This window comes from Harpegnathos saltator, unplaced genomic scaffold (assembly GCF_003227715.2).
Source record: "Harpegnathos saltator strain DR-91 unplaced genomic scaffold, Hsal_v8.6 scaffold639, whole genome shotgun sequence".
In the NCBI taxonomy this organism is placed as follows: Eukaryota; Metazoa; Arthropoda; class Insecta; order Hymenoptera; family Formicidae; genus Harpegnathos; species Harpegnathos saltator.
The window spans coordinates 371691-398230 of NW_020230470.1; the positions used below are offsets into that span (position 1 = coordinate 371691).

General features: G+C 44.0%; 1 protein-coding gene across 3 annotated transcripts in view; it reads right to left on the reverse strand.

The window, feature by feature from the left end:
* Nucleotides 1–5156: 5156 nt before the first annotated feature.
* Neto (Neuropilin and tolloid-like) overlaps nt 5157–26540 on the reverse strand; it is a 143959-nt gene continuing 122575 nt past the window's right edge. For 2 of the 3 annotated variants that reach the window (XM_019841098.2, XM_025304684.1), the window contains exons 9-10: nt 7974–8105; nt 5355–6395 (exon numbers count right to left, since the gene is read on the reverse strand). In XM_019841098.2, coding sequence (XP_019696657.2) covers nt 5355–6395; nt 7974–8105 — 1173 coding nt within the window. Of the gene's footprint in view, nt 6396–7973; nt 8106–26540 lie in introns of all 3 variants that reach the window. The other variant, XM_025304686.1, reaches the window with a different exon arrangement.

The window sequence follows — 26540 nt, forward strand, 5'->3', positions numbered from 1 at the left end:
AACGGTACGAAGAGACACGTGTGAAGACAAATCACACTCGTTTAACGAAGTATAGATATTGTCGGTAATACTGCGCTGCGTCGGATATGTACGACTATACATATGTACAGGCCACCATCCATGTTTCTCCTAGCAGTGTGAGACTCGCGATCTTCCCGATAGTTCGGAAGCGATTCGGTTCGCACGTACAAGAACCCGTCTCGTGACGCACACATTCCGATGAAGTATGTACAATCGTTCCTACATTTCTCCCGATAACTCCTAATAACACCGATGACACTGATGATAACGATAACATATACTTTGCTCTAAACCAAGAAACATGAACTCTCGTCAGTGGAGGACGTTATTCGTGGGAAACTTCATGCTGAAGCAGCGAGGGAGTACTTACACATTTTTGGGATCTAGAAGTAAAGAGCGATCCGAGTATTTTTAACCCATTGTTAACGCTACAACTGGAGCGCGTTACAGGTTAAACAAGGAGGTCGTTCTATAAATAAATAGATAATATAACAGACACATCCGACGAATGAGCGAATAAAGGCAGCGTAAAATAGGGAACGTTATAATCGCAACAACACACGGAACTGGTACCGTGACGTTTGACGTCTCGAGGTCCAAGGAACTAGAAGGGAACACGGGGAAACATCGAATGTTAAGTCCAGCCGGGAGATTCGCGGGCGGATCCAAAAGGTGTCCCGAAGTGATTAATCGTCACGGTCAACGTTAAGTAAACGAAAAACGACTCATGGCTAGCAGAATTCGACTCGCCGTCCCGCTCGCTCGTGCAATTACCAATTACTGGACGAGGGGCGGCGCGTAACGTTGTTTGTTAATGTTTCAAGAGGAATTAGTCACGTGGAAGGATAACAGATAGTTCAGCCGGATTGCCTAATTGACCTAATCCGACCTGGTGGTCTGCGAATAAGGGATTCGCGAATAAAGGACGACACGGCGAAAACGTCGTACGTTGTCGCGCATTATATGTCACGCTCGCACGGTCATTATATCATGTTATCATACCACGGTTTTGATTTCGAGCGTCTCTCCCCGCGGCATTCGAGTGCGGTGAGCAGCGCGATTGAAAGCGGCACCATCTCGGCAAATTAAATTCAAGCGTACGCTCGTTCGCACAGCCGCTCGAACAGTCGTTTGCATTGCGGGTTTGCGACGTTTTTTTACACTTTCCTCGATACTCTCGCTTGCAAATTACTCTTGTACACGTCGTGTGTAAAAATGAGACATTCCTCGAAATCATTCAATGCGCAATCTTGCGCACAGAGGTGGCCTCGTTAACCTCACGTGTCCGTAAAGCTGTGAAGGGAAAAGTGCTGCAAGAACTTTATGCAAACGACTGAACACATTTTTCTCTCTCTCCGTGAAGTTAGGAGCGCGTCAAGCGGTCACGATTGCAAGCCACTTGTAACGTCGGATGTCTCGCGCGTACTTGAAGCGGAACATTTTTCAATTTTCCCAGCGCCGCCATTGCAAGCTGTTTCGACATTCTGGGATGTATCAACGTGCCCCGCTCATTAAATTGACACCGTGTACCGTCACTTGGGCTGACATAACCGATCGCAAGCCCTGGGGCCTTTACCATCAGCGGAAAAATGTATTCCAATCGAAATGTGCAAACGAGCGAAGTTCGCGCGTGAAGGAGGAATTTCGTCAAATCTCGCGTTTTGTTCGTTCGCGGTTAAACGCAGGAATTATTTATCCCACGCGCGCGCGCGCGCGTATCTGAATACGAGTTCAGCGAGATCACAACGATATTCAGCGCGCCTCCAGGCTGCAGTAGAATAAACGCGCCGCGTGCGCGTGTTTGTGTAATTGTAATAATGCAACTCCCGCTGGGATATTTATGCCTCCGTCGGTGGGAGTAAATATCGCGGCGGCAGGACCGTGAACAGCTGCGTGCCAGTCGATCGGAAATGCAGATTCAGCACGGTCGGGCGTGCGTGTATGTTGTGTGTGCGTTACTACTAACTATAAATGCATTCCTTGAATTGTCGGACCGAGCGCGCGCAGACTCGCACGTTTTTTTTTCCGCAAAAATCATCACGTGGAAAAATAGTTTGCTCAACATCGTAGGGATTTGTGCACCTTCTCGCGACCACCGCCACCACCGCAACCTTCTCCTCCTCCTCCCTCCCGCTGTTCTCGGAGGTACGATCGATCGATGCCGCGTCTCGTGTACCGCGAGAGGTATCGTCGAACGATACCGAACATTATAAGGCTCGTATTCGCACTTTCGTTTGGCCGCGATAAAACTCGAGTCGCGACTGGATGCACGCACTGCGCGTGTGAAATTGACAGCTTCGCGGAACGTTGCGCTACTGAAGCCCAACGTCTTGGCTCGGGCTTCTTCTCTATCACCGACCGCTTATAGGGAGAATTATTAAACGCTCTTTTCCTGGCACACTGCCGAGGAAGAACTATCGCCGCCACGCGGAACATGTAGTCGCGTTACGTGACAGGAATATATGCTGATCGAAGAAACACCCGCTCGAAGAAACCCGACGCTCTATGAATCCGACGACTTCGACTTGGACCTGGTCGAGCGGTTATCTGGAATTTTCTTCCACGAGCTTGCACCGACGCCGACGATCCGTCGGCGAGGAGAGAAGCGCGCCAAGCAGCCAATGACCAATTGATCGTAATAATTAGTCGATTCCGACGTCTCTCGTCCGAAGAAACCTCGCGGGCCACTTTACTCGCGTTTTTCCCCGCGGCTAAGTGAGAAAGACCGCGGACCATCGTGGAAGTTTCTCCCCTTCGGTTGACGGTTGATTAATAGTGCCTGGTGGCCGGTATCCTCTGCTCCCGGCGGTGCTGTTGAACGAATAAAGTTTCGTTCCCGATATGTTACGTCCCATTAAGCCCGCGAGATTCCGCAGAAATCATCGACCAGTTTGCCATCAGCGGCGCATCGATGAGGCGCGCACCGCAGTCGCGCGTTGCGCCGTCTCTTGATGCGAGTTCGAGGGGATTGTTTAAAGCGCTTCAAAAGCGAGCACGACGACGACGCGGCGAGATTACGCCAGCGGGCGAATCACGTCCTATCGCTATAAGAAAGAAGAGAAACAAAAGAAGCGAGAAGTAACGATCCCGGCTCTCTGTTCAGAGGAGATTTAATGAAATTTCGGAGCGACGCAGTAGAATGTCCGGCACGTGTTGCTTTAATTTTCAAATTCTGAGCTCGCTCTTCCTTTCTTCTTTTTTCTTCTTCCATCACGACGCGCGTCACGGCACTAATCCCACCGGCGTAATATTACTTCACGTCGTAATGCTCGCATGAATATTAAACACGTCTCGTTACACGGCTGAAAGAGAAATCGCGCGCGGGGAAAAGATTAACACGTTGACTGCCGCGCGCGCGCGCGCGCGCGCTGATTTCCCGATGATTTCCCGTTCGGAGGCTTAACTCAATGCCCGAAGAAGCGGAGACGAGCGGGATGAGCGGATGCAATTTTCCACGCGCGTTAATTCCTCAGTCGATTTCACTCGCTCTCCGATGGACGTACGTCCGGAATTTCTCGAGATGCCATTTTACTTACTATGTGGATCAAGGAGAGATGCGTCCGATATTTGTAATGGCGCGCCATACCGTGGCCACTCAACGTGTTGAAATAAAATATTAACGGGGACAAGTATACGAAGTGTACACCTGATAATTCAGGGGTGCGAGTTCGAGAGCGAAAGTATTCTTTCGTCTGCTTCTGGAATCGACAGCGCGTTTTTCTCCTCTCCCCCCTCCCCTCTCTCTCTCTCTCTCTCTCTCTTTTTCTCTCTCTTCCGCTCCTCCTGCTCCGCATACCGCGACAGTTTTAGCGACTCGATTTAATCGCGCTTAAGTACTAGCTCGAAGAAGACTAAGCTACGATTCGTCGCTCCTCTTTTTCCCGCCGTGTCTCGCTTTACTCGACTCGTTCGTCGCGCAGTAACGCGCAAGGCAGCGATGTCGTGTGTGCGTGTGTGTGTGTGTGCGTGTGTGTGTGTGTGTGTAAGATGCTCACGTGACAGAATACATGGTTCTCGCGAGTGAGCGGGCGGGCGGACGGTTCCCGATTGCTTCCTCGCCGCAAATCCGTTCGCGTGATATCGCCAGCGGTGATGTCGCGCGCACTTACCTGAGTCGGCCGACGGGCGACGTCGCGAGATATTCCCTTGCTTTGGCTTCCTTCGCAAGGAGAGGCCAAGAGAAAACCGCGGAGCAATATCGTCTACCAGGATCACACTAGTAACGTACTGCAGACATGGCTATATACATGATTGATTTCACATCTTCCGTCGTTCGGACGACGAGACGACGTCGCGCTCGAGAGAAAGCTCGCGTACTTCCCCGAGGACGAAAGGACAGCGAGCGGCGCGCGCGCCGAGCCGAAGCGTGTACGCCGAAGCGCCAACGTGCCATCCGGTGGCGCACGGTAAAGCAAACACTAGAAAGGTATAGATGCCCCAATCTCCTGGTCCAACGATCTCTCCGTCATGTCGATCGATCTGACGACGCAGCGGAGGAAGCCGAGAGACGACTTAGCGCCGTCCAACGAGCTCTGTGTGCCGACGGTCCTCCTCGCCGGCCGGCCGAATCTTCTCGCGGTTCGATTAGGCCATGTCCGATACGCGGGCTCCACGCCGCATCGCTCGAAGGCACTCCAGGTGATCGACGATCGCCGCGGCGGTAGATGAGCGTGCGAAGGACAGCCGCAGTGCTGCCAGGACAAGGACGGTGTTCTGCACCTGAACACGGGCACCCGGAAGCCCTGCGGCGGTCGCAGAATCGGCAAGTCGTGCAGCTTTAAGGCCGCCTCGACTCGCCACGGTCTCGAGACCAAGGACTCGTCAACAGCCGTCGTCCAGCCGGCTCGACCTGTCGTTTGAGCAGCAGCAGGAGCGCCGTCCAAGCGGGTCTCCGCGTCGACATTGGTCGGATTCGAGCAAGCTGCGTCAGCTGTTGTCGATCCTGCCAGCTGCCTGACTGACTCGGAAGTGGACACTCGAACGTTTCTCTCCAAGTGAACCTGAGTCGCCGTGCGCTCTGCGGTCTCGAGAAACCCAGTGTTTCGCGGTTTCTCGGTGTTTCTTGAGGATTCGCGATCGCCGGGCTCATCGGCCACGGACTGTCCCTCGCACGATCTTCCGCGATCGGTCGCGTCGCGACACGTGGATCAGGAGGAGGAGTTCGCTTCCACGGTGGAGCTCGTCGAGGCGTCGTCATCGAGGGAGCTCTGGGTGGCGACGGTCACTTTGTTCCCATTGTTGCCGCGAGCCGCCGTCGTCAGCTGATGACGATCGTCCGCGTTTTGACGGGGATGGCGTCTCTTGTAGGGCTCCCAATCCCCAGGACTCCGACGTCAGTGCGTCGCGATCACGTCCGGGGCGCTCTTCGTGCTCTCTATGCTGAACGGCCGCCTTTGGTCCACCTCGATCACCGCCTCCGCTCGATATCGCGGGTCCGCCGCGGCCTGCGGCTGACGTTTCGGCGTGCCGGCGGAGTGCTGCGAGCTGGACGTGGTGGTGTTGCTGGAACCATGGCCGGAGCCGTACATGGAACTGCCGTACCTCTCGCCGGAGCCCACGGTGGTCTGTCGCGTGAGCTTCGGCGACTGTTGATAGACACTAGGCTCCCTGCTGGGCTTGGGGCTTTGGAACCTTTGGTACGACGGGTAATCCAGTTGTTCCGGGTACTGGCCGGGCTGCGGTATGGGCAGTGGATAGCTGGACTCGTGTGTTGACCAGCCTGGCGGCGCTGGTATCGGGTTGTGCTTCGGGCAGATGCCCATGCTGCCGTCCCGTCCACGGGATGCCGGACTGCAGCCGGAGCACTGAGAGGTCTGCTGCTGCGAGCTCTGCTGGGAGCTCGTCTGCGACAGCTGAGCGCTCTGGTGAGACCGTTGCAGGCTTTGTTGCTGCTGCTGCTGCTGCTGCTGCTGCTGCTGCTGGTGATGATGATGGTGATGGTGGTAATGGTGATGATTGGTCCCGTTCTGAGAGCTGGGCGCACGCACGCCGAAGGTCGTGAAGCCCAATGGCGCTACCGCGTCCGGCATCCGCGGCTCGAAGAGGCTCTCCCTGGTTTGGCAGCAGTTGTCGCGCATCTCCGGCTCCTCGCTGGACTCCTGCAGGCGCTCCTGCGTAGCGTTGCTCACGTTGTTGCTCTGGTGAATGTCGGTGATGTCGTTCGCATTGTACGTCATCTCGAGGACCAGGTCCTTGGTGTATTCCTGAGGTATCATTGTGGTCGGCGGCATGAGCTCTTTGCTGGGCAGCACTTCCAAGCTCGGCGACTCGCTGCCGCGGTCGTGCAAGTCCGTGCGGGAAGTCGAGATCGGACATGGCGTCGGTTTCCGTCCTAGCTCGTCCAGACGGTTCTCCCGGGATTGTCTGATGTGCTCCTGCAAGAAGAAGGGCAGAAGGGGCTGGGACGCATAGTAATAATAGAGCTGTGTGAATCCAGCCAGCTGTACAGCAGCGTGCATGATGCGCTGCCGTTTGATCGCACTCACCGGCGGCGAGTTATTTACGGGGATTCGATTCGCTTGCAAGTTTAAAGGGAGAGGAACTTGCGTGCAGCTTACACCGCGCAATCGTGTTGCATAAATACGAGATTGTTTGCGCAGTAGAGCCGATAAAAAGCAGGCACGAATAAACTGTAACTCTGTTGGTCTTAAACAAGCCGTCCCGCACTCGTACGGCTATTTTTGTTCCATTCCCTGCGTATCCCTCTCTCGCAACTCGCAAAGCACGAAATTGCTCGCCATACTGTACGGAGAATTATTCCTCGCTGTTGTGAATCGCAGTCGAATATTTTTTTTCCTCTTTTCTCGGAGAAATATAGATGAACTAGCGTCGGCATCGATGATCAAACGTGACACGATTTTGCGGAATCGTTACGCGTCACCGTTGTATCGCGCATATTCGGTAACACGTTTATTTTAACGGCACGATAAATAATTTCTGCGTTAAACGCACCGCGAATCACTTTGCAACGCACCGTTTCATCCGCGCGTGATTGTTGTTGAAGCTAAATTAACCCGCAAAATAAAGCCGAGCCCATAATTAAATATAGCCAATTTGTGACTAGAAATTACGCATAATAATGTATCAATAACAATTAGCTCGCCCGTGTGTGCACGCACGGGCGAAAACTTAATAACGACACGGCATACAATATTTCATACGGCACAAACGGCACAAACGTGACACGTAACGAATGGATGTGTTGTACGTTACGTTGTAATAACCGGAGAAAATTTACACGTATGTTCACGGATGCGTGGCTCGGAGTTTATACCAGCGTAAATATTAATTGAGAAAATGCGATTACCGTTAAACACGACTGAAACATTAGCGCACTTTGTCACCGCATCATTTGACGAGCAACGGTATTTAGTCTTTAGGCTTTATTATGAGATAAGGCACGCCCGTGCCGTTTCCGTTATCGGGGGAAGTTTCGGAAGAAACGACGGAGAGCGACCAGCCCTAAGCGTGAAAACGCATCGTCGGAAAAACCGATGGCGTTTTCGTGCTTACTCGCGCGAACACGTCGGGATAAATACATCTTCGTCGTTTCTCGAACTTTAACGGCGACCGATAAAGACGTCGAGGATCATCGAAGCAATGTCACGTCAGCGAGGGCCTATAAATTTCACGGCCCGCTAAAATATCGTACAACTGTAAAAAGAAAAAGCTCTCGTTGCTCGCCGCGAGCGCCGAAGAGTGCACGATTAGTTTTAATAAAACTCTCGGCCAAGTTCTGCCCGTAACGAAAACATTCTATGCAATATAGCGGTGAGTATTTACGGATGGTATAAAATAGCAAAATAGCAAACTCCTCACGTGGAATATCCGCCAAAATATAACATGAAACCGCTGACGTATCACCGCAGAGATCAGAGTTTCTTGACTTTTTTCGTTTACTAAAGCCGACAGCAAAGACGAAACGAGTCGTCGGGAAAATAAAATTCACTCACCTGGATAATACGGTGATCACGGACGAGCTTCCGCACGCAGTTGAACACGAAGGCAAAGCTCATGCCAAACATAATTAGGGAGAAAACCACAAGGATTATGACGATGTGCGAATCGATCAACCGCGATTTTTTCTGCAAAGAAAGAAATTGAACGTACTTTCGATATTCTCGTTCGTCGCTTGTTACAACTCTATAATCATAATGACCGAAAGTTGAAAGGCAAATATTGGAAAAAAAATTTCGAATCTCTTTAGTTTTTAATTTAAATCGTACCTTATCTGTATCTTAAAGTAATACCCAAGGAAAAATTATTTATATGAAACATGTCATTATATATAAATTATGATTATATATAATTATGATTATATATAATTATATATAATGATTATATATAAATATTTACAAAGATATATATATATATATATATTATAAAATTGTATCAAAAGTAATATAATTTCATAAACATTTATATGTATAGATATAATTTTATGTAATTGTTTATGAGTTTTGTTTCTATATGGCTATATATGCAGAGTATTTAGCTTAATCATCCCGCATATGCACCAAATTAAATTAAAAGAATCCTATAAGTTACTATAAAAATAACATTTATTTTAGTTGCATTTATTTTAGTTTATACATATAGTTACATACGATTACATAGTCATATAGAAACACAAACTTCACATATGCACGGAAAAAAAGTTTGGAATGAACAAATTTTCTAGTAAAATATGCGCGATATAAAAATTCTAGTTGAAGTTATAAGAATTCAGTCTCTTTAAATGATCAAGATTTCCGGTTAACAAATTCTGGTCTTTCTAATCGGAATTCCTCGTTCGTATTTCACTAGAAAATTCTTCCATTCGAGCCAACATCTTTCTCTCTCTCTCTCTCTCTCTCTCTTTCTCTCTCTCTCTCTCTCTCTCTCTCTCTCTCTCTCTCTCTTTCTTCCTCTCTCTTCGTGTAATTATGTATAATCATTTTCCTCTCGGGTATGCTTCTCTCTTCTCTCGACTGGATAAACGTTTATTAGAAACGCGAATTTTTTTCTCCGCATTCTTTTACTTTCGGCATTTACAGTCTCTTTCGCAGCGAACGTTGAATTTTACTCTGACGCCATACATAGACACCAAATTACGACAAATCGAGACGACGTTCGTAAACACGCGTGCACGACGATTTTGATGTTACGCCGACGCAGTCCCGCCGAGTAATGACAGGCGCTCCGTAATTCGCGACGCGATTGCATTCGTTACAGGATGCTTTCTTCGCATCGAACGACAGAGCGAGAAGCGCGAGGTGGGTGGGGCAGGGAGAGGGAGAGTAGCGTAGCGCGCTAATTATCATTTCGTTTCAGCTGGAGCTTTTCTCCGGCTTCCTTCGACAATACCGCCTCGAAATTCACATGCATTCGCCGATGCTCCTCCTGCGACCCGAGGAGCAGGGAAGGAAGGGGGGCGAGGGCACGACGAACACACCTTCTTATCACCGTTTGCGTCGCTTGCTGGCTACGGAGGCGACGCGTTAAATACCTTCGCGAAATTTCCAGAGGGCGTTACACATTACGCGGAAGGGTTCGAGGGCGGAGATGGGAGAGGAACTTGCGAAACATCGCGGCGCGTAGAATGTACAAAGCGACGAGGATCGACGCGATCCGTCTTCGTCCCTGTCTCTTCGCTCCCGCGTCTCGCGTGCCACCCTTTGTCTTTAGAATGGCGGCGCTGCCGCGGATTTCGCCTGTTTGCCTCTCGTTTACTTAAGTGGTCGCAGTGCGCGTATCGAGCGTGTTGCCGCGACACGACTCGTTGACATGTTACTTTATATCGCGGGTATTTAATTTAAGTGCCGCCGAGCGCATTCTCCACGTATCTCAGAGAACGATGACGAAGAGGGAAGCGAGATATTCTTTCTCTCAACAATTCCTTCGTAATAAAGTGCAGCCTCTCTCTCTCTCTCTCTCTCTCTCTCTCTCTCTCTCTCGGAAGCATGGTTGAAACATGGTTTTTACACGACAAATTAAATTCCGTCTTCGGGGGGATGATTTGTCGCCCGTGAGAGAGACCCTTCCCAAAGAAATATCTTTGAGTATTCCGAAATATTCCTCCATACATCTCGTTGGTATTCGTCGGAGACGGTATTTAAATTATTTAATAACCGCATCAAGACAGATGGCGCGATCATCCATCATGGGTGTGTGCTAGTGCGCATGTTAGTAATATCATAGTGTTGAAAGCAGTTGACCGGAGGAAACCCGGAGCGCGAGCGCGGAAAGTCCCGCGTGCATTACGCGACATAATGTATGCAAGTCACGTTATGTATTCAATGCTTACACAGTGATAACTAATTTCCACGGACCGGTCTTGTGCGACACCGGCACGAGATAACACTCGCTGACATTATTGCTACTCGCGGATCCAGCCTGGAATGTGCCATTAAACTGTAGAGTAATTTATATCGGCATCACACATGTTGTCCGCCGTTGTGCTCGCCCACACTGCAGCTCAAAGAGCTCGTCGCCACCCTCTTCTTTTGTTCCCGCGTATATTTCCTCCGCCGTAGCCGGCAGTCGTGCTATAATTCCCCGGCGTTTATCTTTCGCGCACACCGCTCGAGCTGAAGTGGATACTCCAACAACGAAAACACGTCCGCCCGTCGCCGAAATGCTTAACGCGACGGAAAATCTGCCTTGTGCCGGCGTATAATAAATGTTCGCAACACAAGAATGCAATGTGCATTACTTTAGAAATCCATTGCATGCGCGTGTGTGAAATTATACTTTAATTATACCATTTGCGGTCCTGCGTCGAGTTCACCCCGACCTAAATTGTCGCCTCTAGCCGATTTTACTAAGTGTCCCAGAAGCAACATTCGGCCAAATGTTAACGTTAATATTCTAGAAATGAGGACAAACAAAAAAGGTTTAGCAAGCGTGAGTTCGAAGACCAACTATTAACGAGTTACACTAATTTAAACTTGGGGACACATAATCTGACGTAATTGCACATAAATTAGTATCAAACTCACATAGAGTTGCAAGAACTGTTGAAAGTAACTACCTCCAGCAGCAATACATGCCTCGACACGTCTCCTCAGGGATTCCTAGGGACGCGACAACTTGGTTGAAAATAATAGGAGAGTTTCGATAGCGACTGAATTTACAATGCGTTCCCGAAGTTCTTCAATTTTGGGTAGGTCCCAGACTGAAGTTTCAAGATGACCTCGAAAAAAAAATATAATGATAAAAATCAGTGGGAATGATATCTGGCGAACGAGGGGAAAATCATTTTAAGTGATTTAAAATTGATATAACTTATTGGTTGCCTTCTGGAACCACGTTTATTACACTTGTTCTGTATGTTTCCATCTTTAGGATAGTGTTCACATTTGATCAAATGTTTTCGGGACACTCTATATATGTAAAAAAATATTTATTTACTAATATCTTATTTACTAATAGTATACTCCCGGATATATGGAGTGTATATGATGCGACGTGCACGTTCGATCGTGCGCGTGTGGAATTCGTTAAACTGAATGTAAAACTCTTGTATCACTTTGCAAATGATGGTAACATTTGAAATACTAATCGTGGAAAATTTTAGCGAGTGAGTGATGTGAGTAAATGCGAGCTAAAGTCTTATCCAAAATTTGAATCTGCGTAATGCTGAAGAACGGAGGCGTGCATCAATGTGCATAATAATGTCCGGCATTACAAACCACTGCCAGCGGTTGCCAAGAGATTCTAAATAGAGCAAAATAAATTATAAGTTAAGTTTAATCATGTAAAATCCGATAATCTATTAAACAACGAAAGCGTTTGACTCTTACGGAACCGTTATCATTTAATAGACTGATTTAATAGATTCAGACATCCTGCATCAGCCATCTGAAGCGCTCATCCCACGGCATCGTACGCAATTATTCGCTAATTAATACCTCATTAATTAATACGATCGCTAATTAATATATCTTTGATTAATGCCTCAATACTTGTCGTGGCTAAAGGGCTTTCAGCTTGATGAGTTCTATCCGCGCATGAGCGGAGCAATGCGAATTGCCTCAGACATTTCGTATTATCGTAAATACATCGCCGCTTGCAGCAGGTAAACACTGAAATATTGCAACGAATGCAAACTACACGCGAAACTACCGCCTCGGAGTACGCGAATTTCTACGAATCGGTCGAGAAGGAAAGCGGGGAAAACCATTCGGGTCCACGGCCATGGTCTCGCAAAGATCCCATAACAATCGTTGCACACACGGACGCATTAGCACGATACAATAGTTTTATTGACGGAAAATGGAAGCGGGATAATAACCGCGACACAATTGCACTCTAAAACGACACGTGACCGAGGGCTGTATCGTCGCGTAATACGATTGCGCGGCGCAGCGTGATGCATTCTAGGCGCGTCTATCGATCATACTTTTATTAGCGAGAGAAATTTTTTTCCTCTTTCTCTCTCTCTCTCTCTCTCTCTCTTCCCCTTCCCATCGGCTGACCAACACGTCGCGCGAAAAACGCGCCGGCAAATCGGCGGCGGGACGAGGCAACGTGACAGGCCGTAACCGCAAATCGTGCCGAGAGACTTTGCCAGCATGAGCGAGCAACAATTATGGGGATCGCGCGAATATTAAGTCCTCTTTCCGCCGCGCTGGAGCATGCCATTATTACGCATCTCGGTGGCGGGATTTTTCGGCGTTATTTTTAAGTCGCTCTCGCGTCTCTCTTTTTCTCTCCTCCTGCCTCGTTCTCTCTCTCTCTCTCTCTCTCTCTCTTCCCTCTCTCTCTCTCTCTCTCTCTCCGGTACATTCTTTCGCTCTCACCTGAAAGAAGTTAAGCCGTAAAGCCACCACATCGTCTCGTATGCGCGCGGACGAGTAATGCGGCCGAGAGGGGGAGGAAGAGGGATACGCCAAGTGGATGCTTCCTTCTGCTTCCGCGGGTCTGAGTGGTTTATTGTTGTGCTCATACGCCCGGAATCATTGCACGTTTTCATGAGCGCGCGTACATGCCGCTGTGTATTGTGACAGTCCGCTGCCGCGCGCACAGTGACAACTTTCGTCGGCTCCACTAGCAGGAAATTATACACGACAAGCGACGCAGAGTTCGGTTTAGCGACTGGCTTTAGCTGACGCGTGACCAAACGGCACGTTTGATCGCACAGGCATTATAAGATAATTTCTGCGCGAGTTACGCCGATAGTTTGCTAAAACGAGAATATCCGCTATTTTGATCGCAAAAGCTTAATCGATCTAATTCGGATATTTATTTTGGTAAAACTCCTGTTTAGGGGACCCACCTCCAATGACCTTGTCTGTTAGATATATTATCAAGAAGACCCTCCTGAGTCACAATCAAAAGGTTCTAGCCGTCACTCATTGTTTATTAAAAAATAATTAACAAAAGAAATTTCATAAATAAAATGTAAAATTCCGACACTGTGTACATACTTAAGGAATGAGCACATGCTATACATGTCCTGTACATTAATATATTCATCGTACTACTGACCTACAACTTCATCTGTTCTTTTTAGTCGCAAAAATTTTTTTTTGGTAATTATGCAGAAATAGGGACCACCTCCCGATGTCAATAATTTTCACATATGTTATCAAGGTTCTGTAATGCTGTTCTTTAATGAGTAATATTCTAAAAGTTTTAACCCGCGCTCATTGTTTATAACAAAGTTATAAAAAAATGAAGTTTCATAAATTTTTCCATATAGTTAATCCAAACAGTGTATATATAGAAATGTAAGAAATAGTATGTACAAGCGGGAGAGGGGCTTCGCCCCTCCCCCGCACTCCCTCCCCGAATAAATCTTAACCTAACCTAACTTATTGCATCTTTATATATTTTTGGACATTGTTGAACAAGTTCTCTTAAGATCTATCACCTAGCCCAATTTAACTTATTATATCTGCATACAATTTGGTGTTGTGGGTTTTAAGAAAATCTTTTCATATAAAGATGCAATAAGTTAGGTTAGGTTAGGATTGATTCAGGGAGGGGGTGCGGGGGAGGGGCGAAGCCCCTCTCCCGCTTATATGTACTGTTTTCTACATTTCTATATATACACTTTCGATTAATTACGTTACATTTGTACAACTTTTTTTGTTAATAACTTTTTAATAAACAATGAGCGACGGCTAAAACTTTTTGATTGTGACTCAGGAGGGTCTCCTTGATAATATATCTAACAGACAAGGTCATCGGAGGTGCGTCCCCTAAAGGAGTTTTACCTTTTTTTCATTTGTTATTTGGTACGCATGCGGTTGTTGATGTCCAGAGTGCCGTGCGATTAATAATAATTTTCGAAATAAAACTGAATTTCCAGAAAACATTTCCCTCAGCACAAATTTATCGAGAATAAAAATCGCAACCGCAACTGTAAAAACGATTAATCGAGCGATATCAGAGTTTGCTGGATCGCAATTACCCCGAGTGGGGACATGGTCCTCAGAAAGTCTCGTTATCCCCACCGCGCGAGTTACCGGTTACATTAGTCGTAATTTACGGAACGTTCCCGAAAGTACGTTATCTTGTACCCACGCGTTCGTTCCGTGATCGACATTGCCTATCACACGAGTGCATAAAACGACTGCGCGGATTTATAGTGATTGACGTCGATACGGCTCGGGTTCGGAGCATCGAAATACGTTTCGCTTTATCCCACGATCTCCAATCTCGCGAATTCACTAGCTCGCGATGTGCTTTGCTCGTGAATGTCTCGGATTTGCAAAGAACGCGGCATAATGCACTCGTAGTTAGTTTTATCCCATTAAAATATCTTATTTCGCGCGAGTTGGCGCGTAAATTTTCCTCGTTGCGAATATCGATGTTGGCAGTCGCGAGGACTCGTGTAAAATGACGCATCATCGTATCGGCTGGCGCTTTTATGAAAGAAAAATTTGTAGTATTTCAGCAATAGAAATCCTTAACCATGTTGTCCGCGCAAGATGTTACGCGAGAGATGACGTACGACCGTGTTATTCTAAATATTTTCGCTATTTATGGCGTCATATTCGACGTTCGTAAATGCCAACATTCGCCTTGTAAATTCCGATCGCAGGATGTTATATTGCATTATTAATATATGAGATTATATTTGCACACACGTATCGGGCATGGCAGCACTTTTACGGGACTCCTGTGCGCGTGTTTGGAAAACCGCAAGAGGTACTTTCATCTGTAATAAGCTTCTCAAATCAACATAAACAGATTTTTCGTACTGATACCGTTGGTACACCGATAATAAATTACGTAAATTACACTTTGCTTTTATATCAGTACAATAAAATATATTTTGATCTAATTTTCTTCTTAAAGGAATTCAAATTATTAATCCTTTCACTGCTGAATTAACTTCCCTTGAGAAAATTATTAAAATATTTGGTAGTCCTACGTTTTTTGGGTCGCTGATTATGAATCTGAAGTCAGATTTGCAAAATTCAAAATGGCAGACTCAATATGACGACCATGATGTACAAAATTAATGAAAATTCTTATTATTATTGATAGTGTATGGGTTTTTCGGGTCGTTGATTACGAATCTGAAGTCAGATTTGCAAAATTCAAAATGGCGGATTCAATATGGCGAACATAATGTACGAAATTGATAAAAATTCCGATTATTATTGATGATATATGGGTTTCTCGAATCGCTGATTACGAATCTTTTGAGTAAAATAATATTGATAGTATGGATAAGAGATGGAAATACTGAATGAAAAAAACTAGGAAAATAGAGCTAAAAAGTGCAAAAAAATCAAATTTTTTTGTAGAAATATTTGTTTATAAAAAATAAATTTAACCTGCAAAAAAATATTGAAAAAATATATGTTTTTGTACATCAGAAAAATATTTAGTGAAAATCTCAGACCTCTATATTCAATACTCTCCGAGGAATCGATTTTTCCCTAAAAAAGCATTTTCTTCAACTTTGATCTGTTATAAATAATCACAAATGAATAATTAGGTATAAAAACCTATTGGAGTATATTGAACAACTATTCAGTTATCTGGGAAACTCAAATCCCCGATTAGTTTTTCAAAATTATATGATTTACAACGCAAAATTGAATCAAGAGAAGGTGGGAAGTGTACTTCCCACTAACAGTGAAAGGATTAAGATACCCAGATAATGAAGATTATTCATTATAAATTAATATATTCTTTCCAAAATATACTTTTACGAAATAAATTCCAATTTTCTTAGGAGGTCTGTTTAGACCTCTCAATCCTCAAATCCTGCAATCCTACGTCTGCCGCTTATGTAATTTTTCAAAGTTTCAGTGATACCTAATGTCTATTTTAAAAATTGCCCAAACAACAAAGCGACGAGGACGAAAACATATGAAAAAGGAAATGGTGTCCGGTGATATCGATTTAAGATGAATTGTATTTTCACGCTCGTATGAGCTCGTTGTTACCGCACTACACGCGTGTAACAACGCGATGTATGTTGATAAAGCTCAACCCAGATTAGATCTCGTGTTTAAGTTTGTAGAAATGTGCCGTTCACGAGGATGCCCGCGACGGCTCAGACACGCCGTCGCAGCGCAGCACAATGTTTAATGTCAACAAATATCGCACGTTTATACGCGTGTTTGCACATCGGGAGTTCAAAGTTCCACGTCATATCGACTGCCTCTACCGCGGTCTATGTAGACACAGTGTCTAATCAGACAGGTTCCGCTGCTTCCAGACGCAAATCCTAAGAGACATTTCATGCACGCGATTCGATCATTCGCGCGGACGGAGTCGCGTCTTCTCTTCTCAAGCAGGTCTTTGGTAATGTAGGCTTGCATTCGCTCAAATGTTCCCTCGTCCGCGGATGCCTACGCCGACCGCCCAACGGGCCCGTAAAGCCATTTTTACGAGATTGGACGTTTTCATGCGCGCCGAGTCGCGCGTTCGCAATGGCTTCCGTTTTACGCGTCCGCCGTCATGTCAGACGGCGGGACGAATTAATATTTCGGCATTCAAAGAGCGGCCATTTAATTAAGGCCATTCCAGCGGCTCGACGTCGTAAAGTTTTTATGCGTGCAATAACAACCGCGCGATGCGCGCGAGTTTGCCGATGCGTCCGTGTTACGTGCGTGCGTCTCCTTTGAATCTCCCGTACTTGGCGCTTTAACGATTGCCGATGAAAGAATATGAAAGATCGTAGACCGGATCGATCGAAATCACTCGGTTTTATTCGTCCGACCGAACGGCAAAGATCCGCGGAATCTCATTACGAAGGAGAAACGGGTCGCCTGTACTTTGCGAGGTTTACGCCCGTCTTTACACCGCATCTGTCTCTTTCTCTCTCTCTCTCTCTCTCTCTCTCTCTCTCTCTCTCTGTCTCTCTCTCTCTCTCTCGCTCGTTCGCTCGCTCGCCTAACAGTATTAGGAACGATTTTCCACCGAATTGCGCGAGCTCGTGATTGGAAATGCGCCGGGAAACGCTCTGCCTGAAAGTAAGCGGAAAAGAAGAAAATTAATGATAACCATGGCGGGAAGTTTCCGCAGGGCGGAAATAATTAGTCGCTACTGCCGGCTCCGTCAAGAAAAAGATTCGAGAAGCTCTCATTAGCGAGCAGGAGAACGCGCCGTTGTACGCGTGAACACTCTGTTACCCTTCTGATACAGCTCCTCTGTTTATTTTCTTCCCTCTCGATATCCAAACTTGGTAAAGAGGCTGCTCATTAGGGGAAGGTTTCGTTCGGCCCGTTGTTAAAAGGCATCATGTTGAATGAGCGAGGTATCGATTCGCACGGGCGAGGATCACCGTGACTCCTCTTTGTAACTAAAAAATCACCTCGGCGATTATAAAAGATGACACACGTTGGTCAAAATACGAGTCATCGGACTTTGTTTTCAGATCGTTTCACCGGGCAGAAATGTCTGTTCCGATTCATCTTGGCGACGTTTATTCGCCTCCTTTCTAATGCTATCCAGTATCAACTAACGTGACAATAATCCACGTTTAAACAATGTCACACGCACGATCCGATATCAAAGTCATACGCGTAATGCCCGAACATATGATACTGCCTTCCTTCTGTTTTCATGCCATATACTGACGCTGCTTGTCAGGATACTAAGATACTGAAATATGATCGCCCTGTTCTCTCTCTCTCTCTCTCTCTCTCTCTCTCCCTCTCTCTCTCTTTCTCTCTCTCTCTCTCTCTCTGGCTTTCTGTAAGGCACAGGCATCTTTTACAAGTTGGATGCCTACTATATATTATTATATATTCTGTAGAATCACGTCCCTTCTTAATTTATCAGTTCTATCTTCCGCTCGCGCTTTCATATCTGTTAGGATATTTATTTTTAGTTAGGATATCTGTTAGGGATCTGTTGGGATAGGAGGACGATTCGAGTCTCTGCCCTTAAGTTGTTTGAACTAATTTGTCGTACAGAAATATATAAGAGATCCTTCACGATTGCAGCATCCCGACTCAGAAATTCTTTTCCTGACATAATCACCGATGTTTCCTTCTTCCCGTGGCTTTCTTTCATAATAAATTACACAAAGAATTACTCTGACGCGAAAAGATAAATATGATAGTGAATCTACAGTGTACGCGATTGAGGGAACAATTAGTATTTTATAGGAATTTAGTCAATTACTGCCTATTATTGTATATTATTCTACACTAATTTATTCTTTATTTTGCATTTGCTGCATATTGATTAGCTTATCCATGGCGTTTGGCCTGTATTGCCTGGTATTGTTTCTATTCATTTCCTTCAGAATTATTTCCTTCAGACTGAACCAGACTCACTTTTTCATTTTTTAACTGTATTTACTTTATGTGAGTAATTTTTAATGTAAATTAATATATTTTCTGGATACTCGAAGGGATCTAATTCTAAGAAGGATAAACTCTCCCCTCCTCTCTCTCTCTCTCTCTCTCTCTCTCTTTCCCTCTTCCTTTCACTCATTTAGTCTATCTTATATTATTTTTTCTAGGTTTCGGACTTATAGTTCTCCTCGTATGATTTACGCCGTTTACTGGTACCCCGCTCGTACTTTCAGTTATCACGATTCGCCCGCGTGATAAAGGCAACGGGATCTTCTTTCCACTACACGTCGGAATAAAATTGGATGGAGACCGCGCTGCCTTGCGCGCCGCGTGGGCGTGCAGGTCGCGATTTTGTCGCACGTTTCGTCCGTACCAGCAATTTTGTGGTCGAGTTGTCTCGTGCGGACGACAACGTTATCGTGGCGTGCATCCTTTCCTTGGTTTACAGCCGCCCCCAATGGCGTAGCTGCTACAGTTCCGCTGGTTCATCGAAAACCAGACTGAGGCATTGCCTATGCGCGCGAAACTTCGCTCACCAGTCTTTTTCTCCTTTTCTCTCTCTAATTTTCATATTCATTTGTTGTAATGATATTAATGATATTTTTTTTTGCTAGGTATATTATCTCTCAGTTATCTCGAATATATCGTATTAAAAACACGAATAAAAAAACGGGGAGACCTGGCGTAAAATAAATCCTGCAAATCTCATTTTGTGTCGGAAAATTGTTTCCGACGTGCGAAATTTCATTGTCGAGTTTGCCTGAGCTAATATGCAGGTCTTATCTTTTCGAGGGGATAACCCATACATAATTCTCGGACAGCTTTTTGAAAAATTCAAGATGAACTGAACTCTCTTTCCCCTCTTCCCCCCTTCTTTTTCTCTCTCTCTCTCTCTCTCTCTCTCTCTCTCTCTCTCTCTCTTTCTCTCTCTCTGAGCAGGTATAAAGTTAGATTCATTTTGTGCGCACGCGATCTCTGGCGCTCGTATTTCAACTGGTCGCCGGAAAGAGCACAGGAGTATCGCTTCGATCCCGGAAAAGCTGGGCAGCCTAGAGATCTCATGTATAGCAGTTGGACAATTGTATTATCGCATTATCGGCAATCGGGTGTCGCGGCGCCTCGCGCATACATGGTACAACGTGAAGGAACTTTCGTAAGAAACAAATAAAAACATGCGGCTCTGCGAGAATAAATCTCGCCGGGAATAAATTTGGCCGGGAGTTTCCGTAAAATCTGCAATTCAGCAAGCGGATTTCTAGCATTCCGCGATGTGTGAAAGCTCCGAGTTTAATGATAACAATAAAATCCAAAATGCCTGCAGCGTGAAATGCAACACAATAAGTTTGGGAATGCATGCACGCATGCACGAAAATGCACGAAATAATCATTACGTAAAATCAAATGAATAATATCAGTTTCTTTTTCTCGGTGTAGATGCATTTATGGCTGTATGCTCAGACAACATTAAAATTATTACACACAAAATGTAACTAGCCATATATGAGAGCAGCCGCGGGAGGTACGGATGAGCACGCGCAGGGATGGAGGATGGCATTTTTGACTATTACACTTTTTAATTTAATTAATCGCCGTTTTGTGAGCAGCCAAATGAAATTTTCAGCGTGATAGCACGTAACGCTAACCACGTGAAATGCAAGAATCCACTTTAATTTCATCGTGATCTCGCTTTTGCATCCGATTTTCCGGCCTCGTAAATTCCATATTGTTTGACTGTCTGAATATTAACGAATTTATTGCTGCCGTAATCGCGATTATCGCGAGTGAAATGAGAGTCATTCGTTCCACAAGGCTCCAACGCGTTTAAATGGGGAATAATATCGCCCTCCTTACGAATTTACAAACTGTACATTTTCCAAGTTACACCGTGTTACACAATGTAAATAGCTTTTCGCAAGACGAAGCGTCGCGCGGTGTAATTACTCCTATAACAGAAAATCGCTTCCTTCAACGAGAAACTTAAGCGTTATTTGTAACTTGAGCCGAATATCTTCAATCCGACAACAGTGTCATTTTCTACATCCTGTTATTGCCAACTGCTAAATCACTTATGTATTTCGTGTGCAAGGCAGGAATAACCTATCTTGAAAACTTTGTTCTCAGGACGAGCTCGACAAGCAAGCAAAAGATTTTGGATATATTCATTCGGTTAACATGTAATTTGTCAAACTTTTGTTGGAAGCAAAGGAAGCGATCACATCGTGCAACTTGAAGTGCATATATGACGAAGGAAGTTTCAAAGAATCTGTTGTAGACATTGGCGTGAAAGCGTTCTGCAACGAAGTGCGTCCGTTAGCGGAAGAATCAAGATTAGCGCAAAAGAATGGGATTTAATTTCGAGCAGTTTCACCGCCACGCTGATCTTCTTCGAGAGTTTCCATAATGATTTACTTATCGCGCTCGTTTAGCAGGCGATGTCAAGGTGAATGTAATAATGACGTTAAAAGTGCGACTTTGAAATCTTCTCGGCGCGCGTCGTGCATTTCTATGTTTAACGGAAACTCGCACAGATCCGTGAGATAATAAGATAAGAATAATTATTTTCTATCAATAACGACGAAGATTCGAAATGATCACTTAGTATCATAATGTTTATCGTAATTTTTCATAATTATCATAGTATGATAATACAATTTTATGGAATATTTCTTATTTATAATATTATTGGGGCATCTCTATTGCTAAATTCAGAACGCTCCCCTAAGAAGCGATGATATTTCCAATTAACTTTTCGTTCATCAGGAATTTGTCTAAACTTTGCTCGAAAATACACATTAATGTTATTTTCGTCTAATTCTTCTCCTATGATGAGAAGTTTGCTAAGAGTACACCGTCCAAATTTCAACGTTGCATCTGTTTGGATAGTTTTAACCAGAAGCTCAAAGATATATGTGTATATTTTTAGAGAAGACATGTGTGTGTTTTAATAATCAAACATGGTCGAGTTAATTCCACATGGTGTGTTGTACATCATCGATTTATTCGATGGAGTGACATATTGAGCGGATATGGCGTCGAAGTAAACAGCCGTCTCTCCATCGTTTGCGCGGTAAATTTACTGCTATGTTGCGACTGACAAGCCGGTGAGAACGTTTATTTCCGCCTAACAGACGGACGAAGCGCGTATTGTCTGTGGTTACAATGGAAGATACTAATACTCGTTGACCATTTAGTTACGATCGCCTGCACGAATCGAAGTTATTTGCGACGTCAAGTTCGATGGACAATCGAGCGCATTTGGAACAGTTAGATCGCGACGTTTAAGCACGCATACGTACGTATACACGTGCGTATGTATATGAAACTGATTGTTTCAAAAATAATAGTGACAGGTTATTTTTTTTTGGCATTTTAGTGTTGTTAATTTTGAGTAAAAATAAATCACTCGAGATTGAAAATGAAGGAAAGGAGAATGTTAAAATAAAATCACCACTAAACAGCTTAAGAGAAAATCGGATCGTAAAAGTATATTAAAAAAAATATATTGATTTTTGCAATGTTTATTTCTAGTGTATTATTTTGTATTGTGGTGAAATTTTATGATTTAAGCCAATTCGCAGAGGTTGGTTTCACAAAACAGAAAAAAGCGAAAAATCCCAATCTTTTCCGTTTGTGCGAAAATTAGAAGTCAGGAATCGGCGTGTTTAACGAGAACGAGTGTTTTGGATTGTAAAATGTTTCCGACAGGAAATTGTTGACTTGCGTTGACAACCCATTTTCCTGAAGAGCATTGAAAATAATTTCGCTAAATGGAAATCGCTCGAGGAGGCAGGGGAAACGCCTTTTCGTTTTATCGCAGACTTCATTTACGCTTTTTACGGTGGGTAATAACAGTTCAACGTAACAGTCATTTGTTATATCAGTCAGCGGCAAAACGTGGCAATGATAGATTTTCCATTTATACCGTGTCGTTTCTTCCCCTCGTCGCAGATTCGGTCGGTCACCTGTACAATCCGTATTTTTATAATTGACCGAACAAATTGACTGGGAGATTGCAACATCACAATGCATCGACATTGTAACATCACAAGGATAACGCAATATTAATAATCGAGCTGCGGCGCGGTGACTCGGGGGAACGCGATTCGCGACTTCGTTCTTCGCCGTTCGTTCGATTCGCTCGCGCAGTTTGCGCAACTTAATGTTTGTGCCCGTTTCGAAAACGATTGTGATCAAATACACGACGAAACATCGGAGAAATCGGCTGCGGCAATATCAGGAGCATTATTCGCCGTTAGATTAATATCCCGTCGGTGGCATCGCGCCGTCGTTTCGCCGGTACCTTGTCCTGGTAGTCTGCCAAAAGCGCGTAGTATTGTACGTCCCGGAACCGGAAACACCCACCCGTATAACCGTCGGCAGCGTACATCCGAATATCACCAAGGGAGAGCGCCGTGGAATTGCGAGACCTCGAGATTGGGGCTCTTGCGAAACCTGGACTAAGCGAGCCGCGCCCGGTTGCAAAACTTCGCCGGAATAAATTAATTAGCTCGATGCTACAGGCAGTGACGGGCCGGAGAAAGAGAGGGAGAGAGACCGAGAGAACGTGAAGCGGTGAAGTGACAGGAGAGAGCGGGGGAAACAGGCAAGACGGGAACGGGACGTTTTGCGGGGTTGAAGGGCGATTAAGTCGCAGAGACGACTCTCGTGGGATCGTGCATCCCGGATTCGTGGTATGGCTCTAACAAATAAGAGACTATGGTAAATCTCTGACAGAGAGCCGCCCGTCATTCCACCGGGCTATTTAGTGTTACATCTCATGCGTGAAATTATGCATCAACGTTTGATACAAATCTTCATTAAACCGGCGGTAAATATTTGAGAAGCATGAGTTTTATAGTGTGCATATATATGTCGTTATCAAGATGTAATACGGAAAAGTTATACAATTGAATGAACGTGTCGAATGAATACAGGCAGTATGTTACGTTTCTCAACGAAAGACGTTTCTTTTGTGATGGATAGAGATGACCAAGATCCTGCTCCTAAGATGTTTCCGTGTTACAAGTTTTAGTCTACAAATCTCTAAATTACAGGTTAATCACCTCATAATAAAAGATGTAAAAGTCGCATAATCACACACACACACACACACACACACACACACACACACACACACACATATATATGTGTGTATATCTGGCGATAGATATGAGTATATTGAGCTTTGAACCTTGAATCTTTAGCCATTAGGCACAATAGCCGTCATATAATTGTAGATTATGTCTATTATTCTGACCTAAAAAGTCCTTTACCATTTTGCAAATAAGTATGCAAATTTTCAAGTTATCAATTAAAAGAGCCTCTGGTAATTTTCAATCATTAGTAACTTAATGACTATTGCGATTCTTGCAAAATGGTACTTGACATTCTTTATCATTTTAATCTAATTAATCTTCACAATTTTTCGTTTCCGAAAGATCCCGGACACCCTGTATTATAATTAATATTATATAACATACTGATATATAATATTATAATACTACATATATATATATAATACTGTATAAAATACTATACAGAGTGTTCCATTTTAATGTCTCACCCCAAATAACTCTTCAGTATTGAAGTTTCAAGGAAAATGATCTGAATAAAAGTTGTAGGGATTTAAGTGATCTACCTTATGATGACCCTGATTTTGACCTTGACCTCTATTTTCAAGGTCATTTGAAAGTCAACTTGCATTTTTTAAGTGGGAACCCTTATTTTTTATTACATTGTTTTTTTTCTACTAGTTAATTTGAACAACTTTTGTCTAAAACATATTTTTATTTGTCTAATATTTTTTGAGATTTTTAAGGAAAGCTTGATAACTTTTTCAATATTTAACTTACGATATCTCGCTAACTATTTGTCGAACGAAAAAATGATACTAGACTTACTTGCTTTATTTAGTCTCAAGAATATATTGTTACAATAGCGTCTTGACTTTTGTTAACTTACTGATTTTTAGAAATTTCAAAATCATCAAATTAACAAAAATCAGGGCGCTATTGTAACAATATATTCTTGAGACTAAATAAAGCAAGAAAGCTAGTATCACTTTTTCTTCCGACAAATAATTAGTGAGATATCGTAAGTTAAATATTGAAAAAGTTATCAAGTTTTCCCCAAATATCTCGAAAAACTATTGGACAAATAAAAAAATGTTTTAGACAAAAGTTGTTCAAATGTACTAGTAGAAAAAAACAATGTAATAAAAAATAAGGATTCCCATTTAAAAAATGCAAATTGACCTTTAAATGACCTTGAAAATAGAGGTCAAGGTCAAAGTCAAGGTCATCATAAAGTAGCTCACCTAAATCCCTACAACTTTTATTCAGATCATTTTCCTTGAAACTTCTATACTGAAGAGTTATTTGGGGTGGAACATTAAAATGGGACACTGTATTTATAATACTACGTGGGCAGTCTGAAAAGTTCTCGACCTGACACATACATGGCATTAGATACTGTCAAACTATAATTGTATTGGAAAGTGGCATCCCTGATATAAACCCATGTAAAATTTTATTCGATCGGTCAAATCATTCGAGTAGTAGCACCAGTTGAAAAAGCTTTGTGCAAGATGGATGCCGGCATTTGCTAACAATTGAGCAAAAACGCATTCGAATGCGTATTTCTCAAGCGTGTTTGGATCGTTTTAAGCAAAATAAAATGGATTTCAAGCGTCGTTTCATAACTGTTGATGAAACTTGGATCCACCACTATACACCAGAGCGAAAAGAACGACTTTCCGGAATCACACTTTAATGATGGTATTGAATTATTGGAAAAAACGTTGGAATAAATGTATTGAAGTTTCAAGAGATTATATTGAAAAATAAAACATATTTCACGGCAAAAAAAATTTCTTTCATTGTTAGGCCGAGAACTTCTCAGACTGCCCTCGTATATAAAAGCAAAGAAGCTCGTATGCGTTTTTCTTCAACATTTCTTCAACTTTAACTAAATTACCTTTGATCGGAAATCTTAAATTGAAAAATCATGATTAAAGAGTGATTATACAGTCTTATCATTTACATCGACTTTATGCTAACAAGTACTGATAAATGTTATATTTAACTGGATAATGATGATTCCCGTTCTTAGTACAACTTTCGTTAACTTTCATTGGCGAAGAAGAAAGATTGAGTAGTGTATTGTATTTTATTAGCAAGTGTTAAAAGTTTGCTCGCAGAATAATCTACTTCAATTCCTAGAATGTGCAAGCCACAGTACGAGAGGTCGTCAAATGATTACATCTCGTCAACGTGCCTTCCCACAAAATTTCATATCCCGAATCTGAAGCCGGGTGATGTGAAATGAGCTTTCCAAAAGCCTTGCGTAATCCCAGCTAAAGGACTACAAAGTTCCTGGGACGAAGTAGTCTCAACGTTTATCATAAGATCATGAACTGCCTCGCCATATTCTAAAAGGACTACCATTTCAGGAGATGGTTCATACCTTCCGCGATATCTCTCCGCGGACTATCTCAAGAATCAAATTACATTTCTTTGTGCAAAGTCTCATCTCCGTTAAGCGCGCCAATCAAAATGTCGATTTAAGTACGATTGCATTAAAAGTTAAATAGGAGAAATAAGCGTTGTGTGTCTTAAAAAATGGACATTCTCACTTTCCCGAATGACAAGAGGGGCAAATTAGTAGCGCTAAGTTGGACCAAAGACAACGTAACAGCACTCGATAATGCAATAACAAACACACACACACACACACACACACACATACACCGGTTTAGCTTAGGGT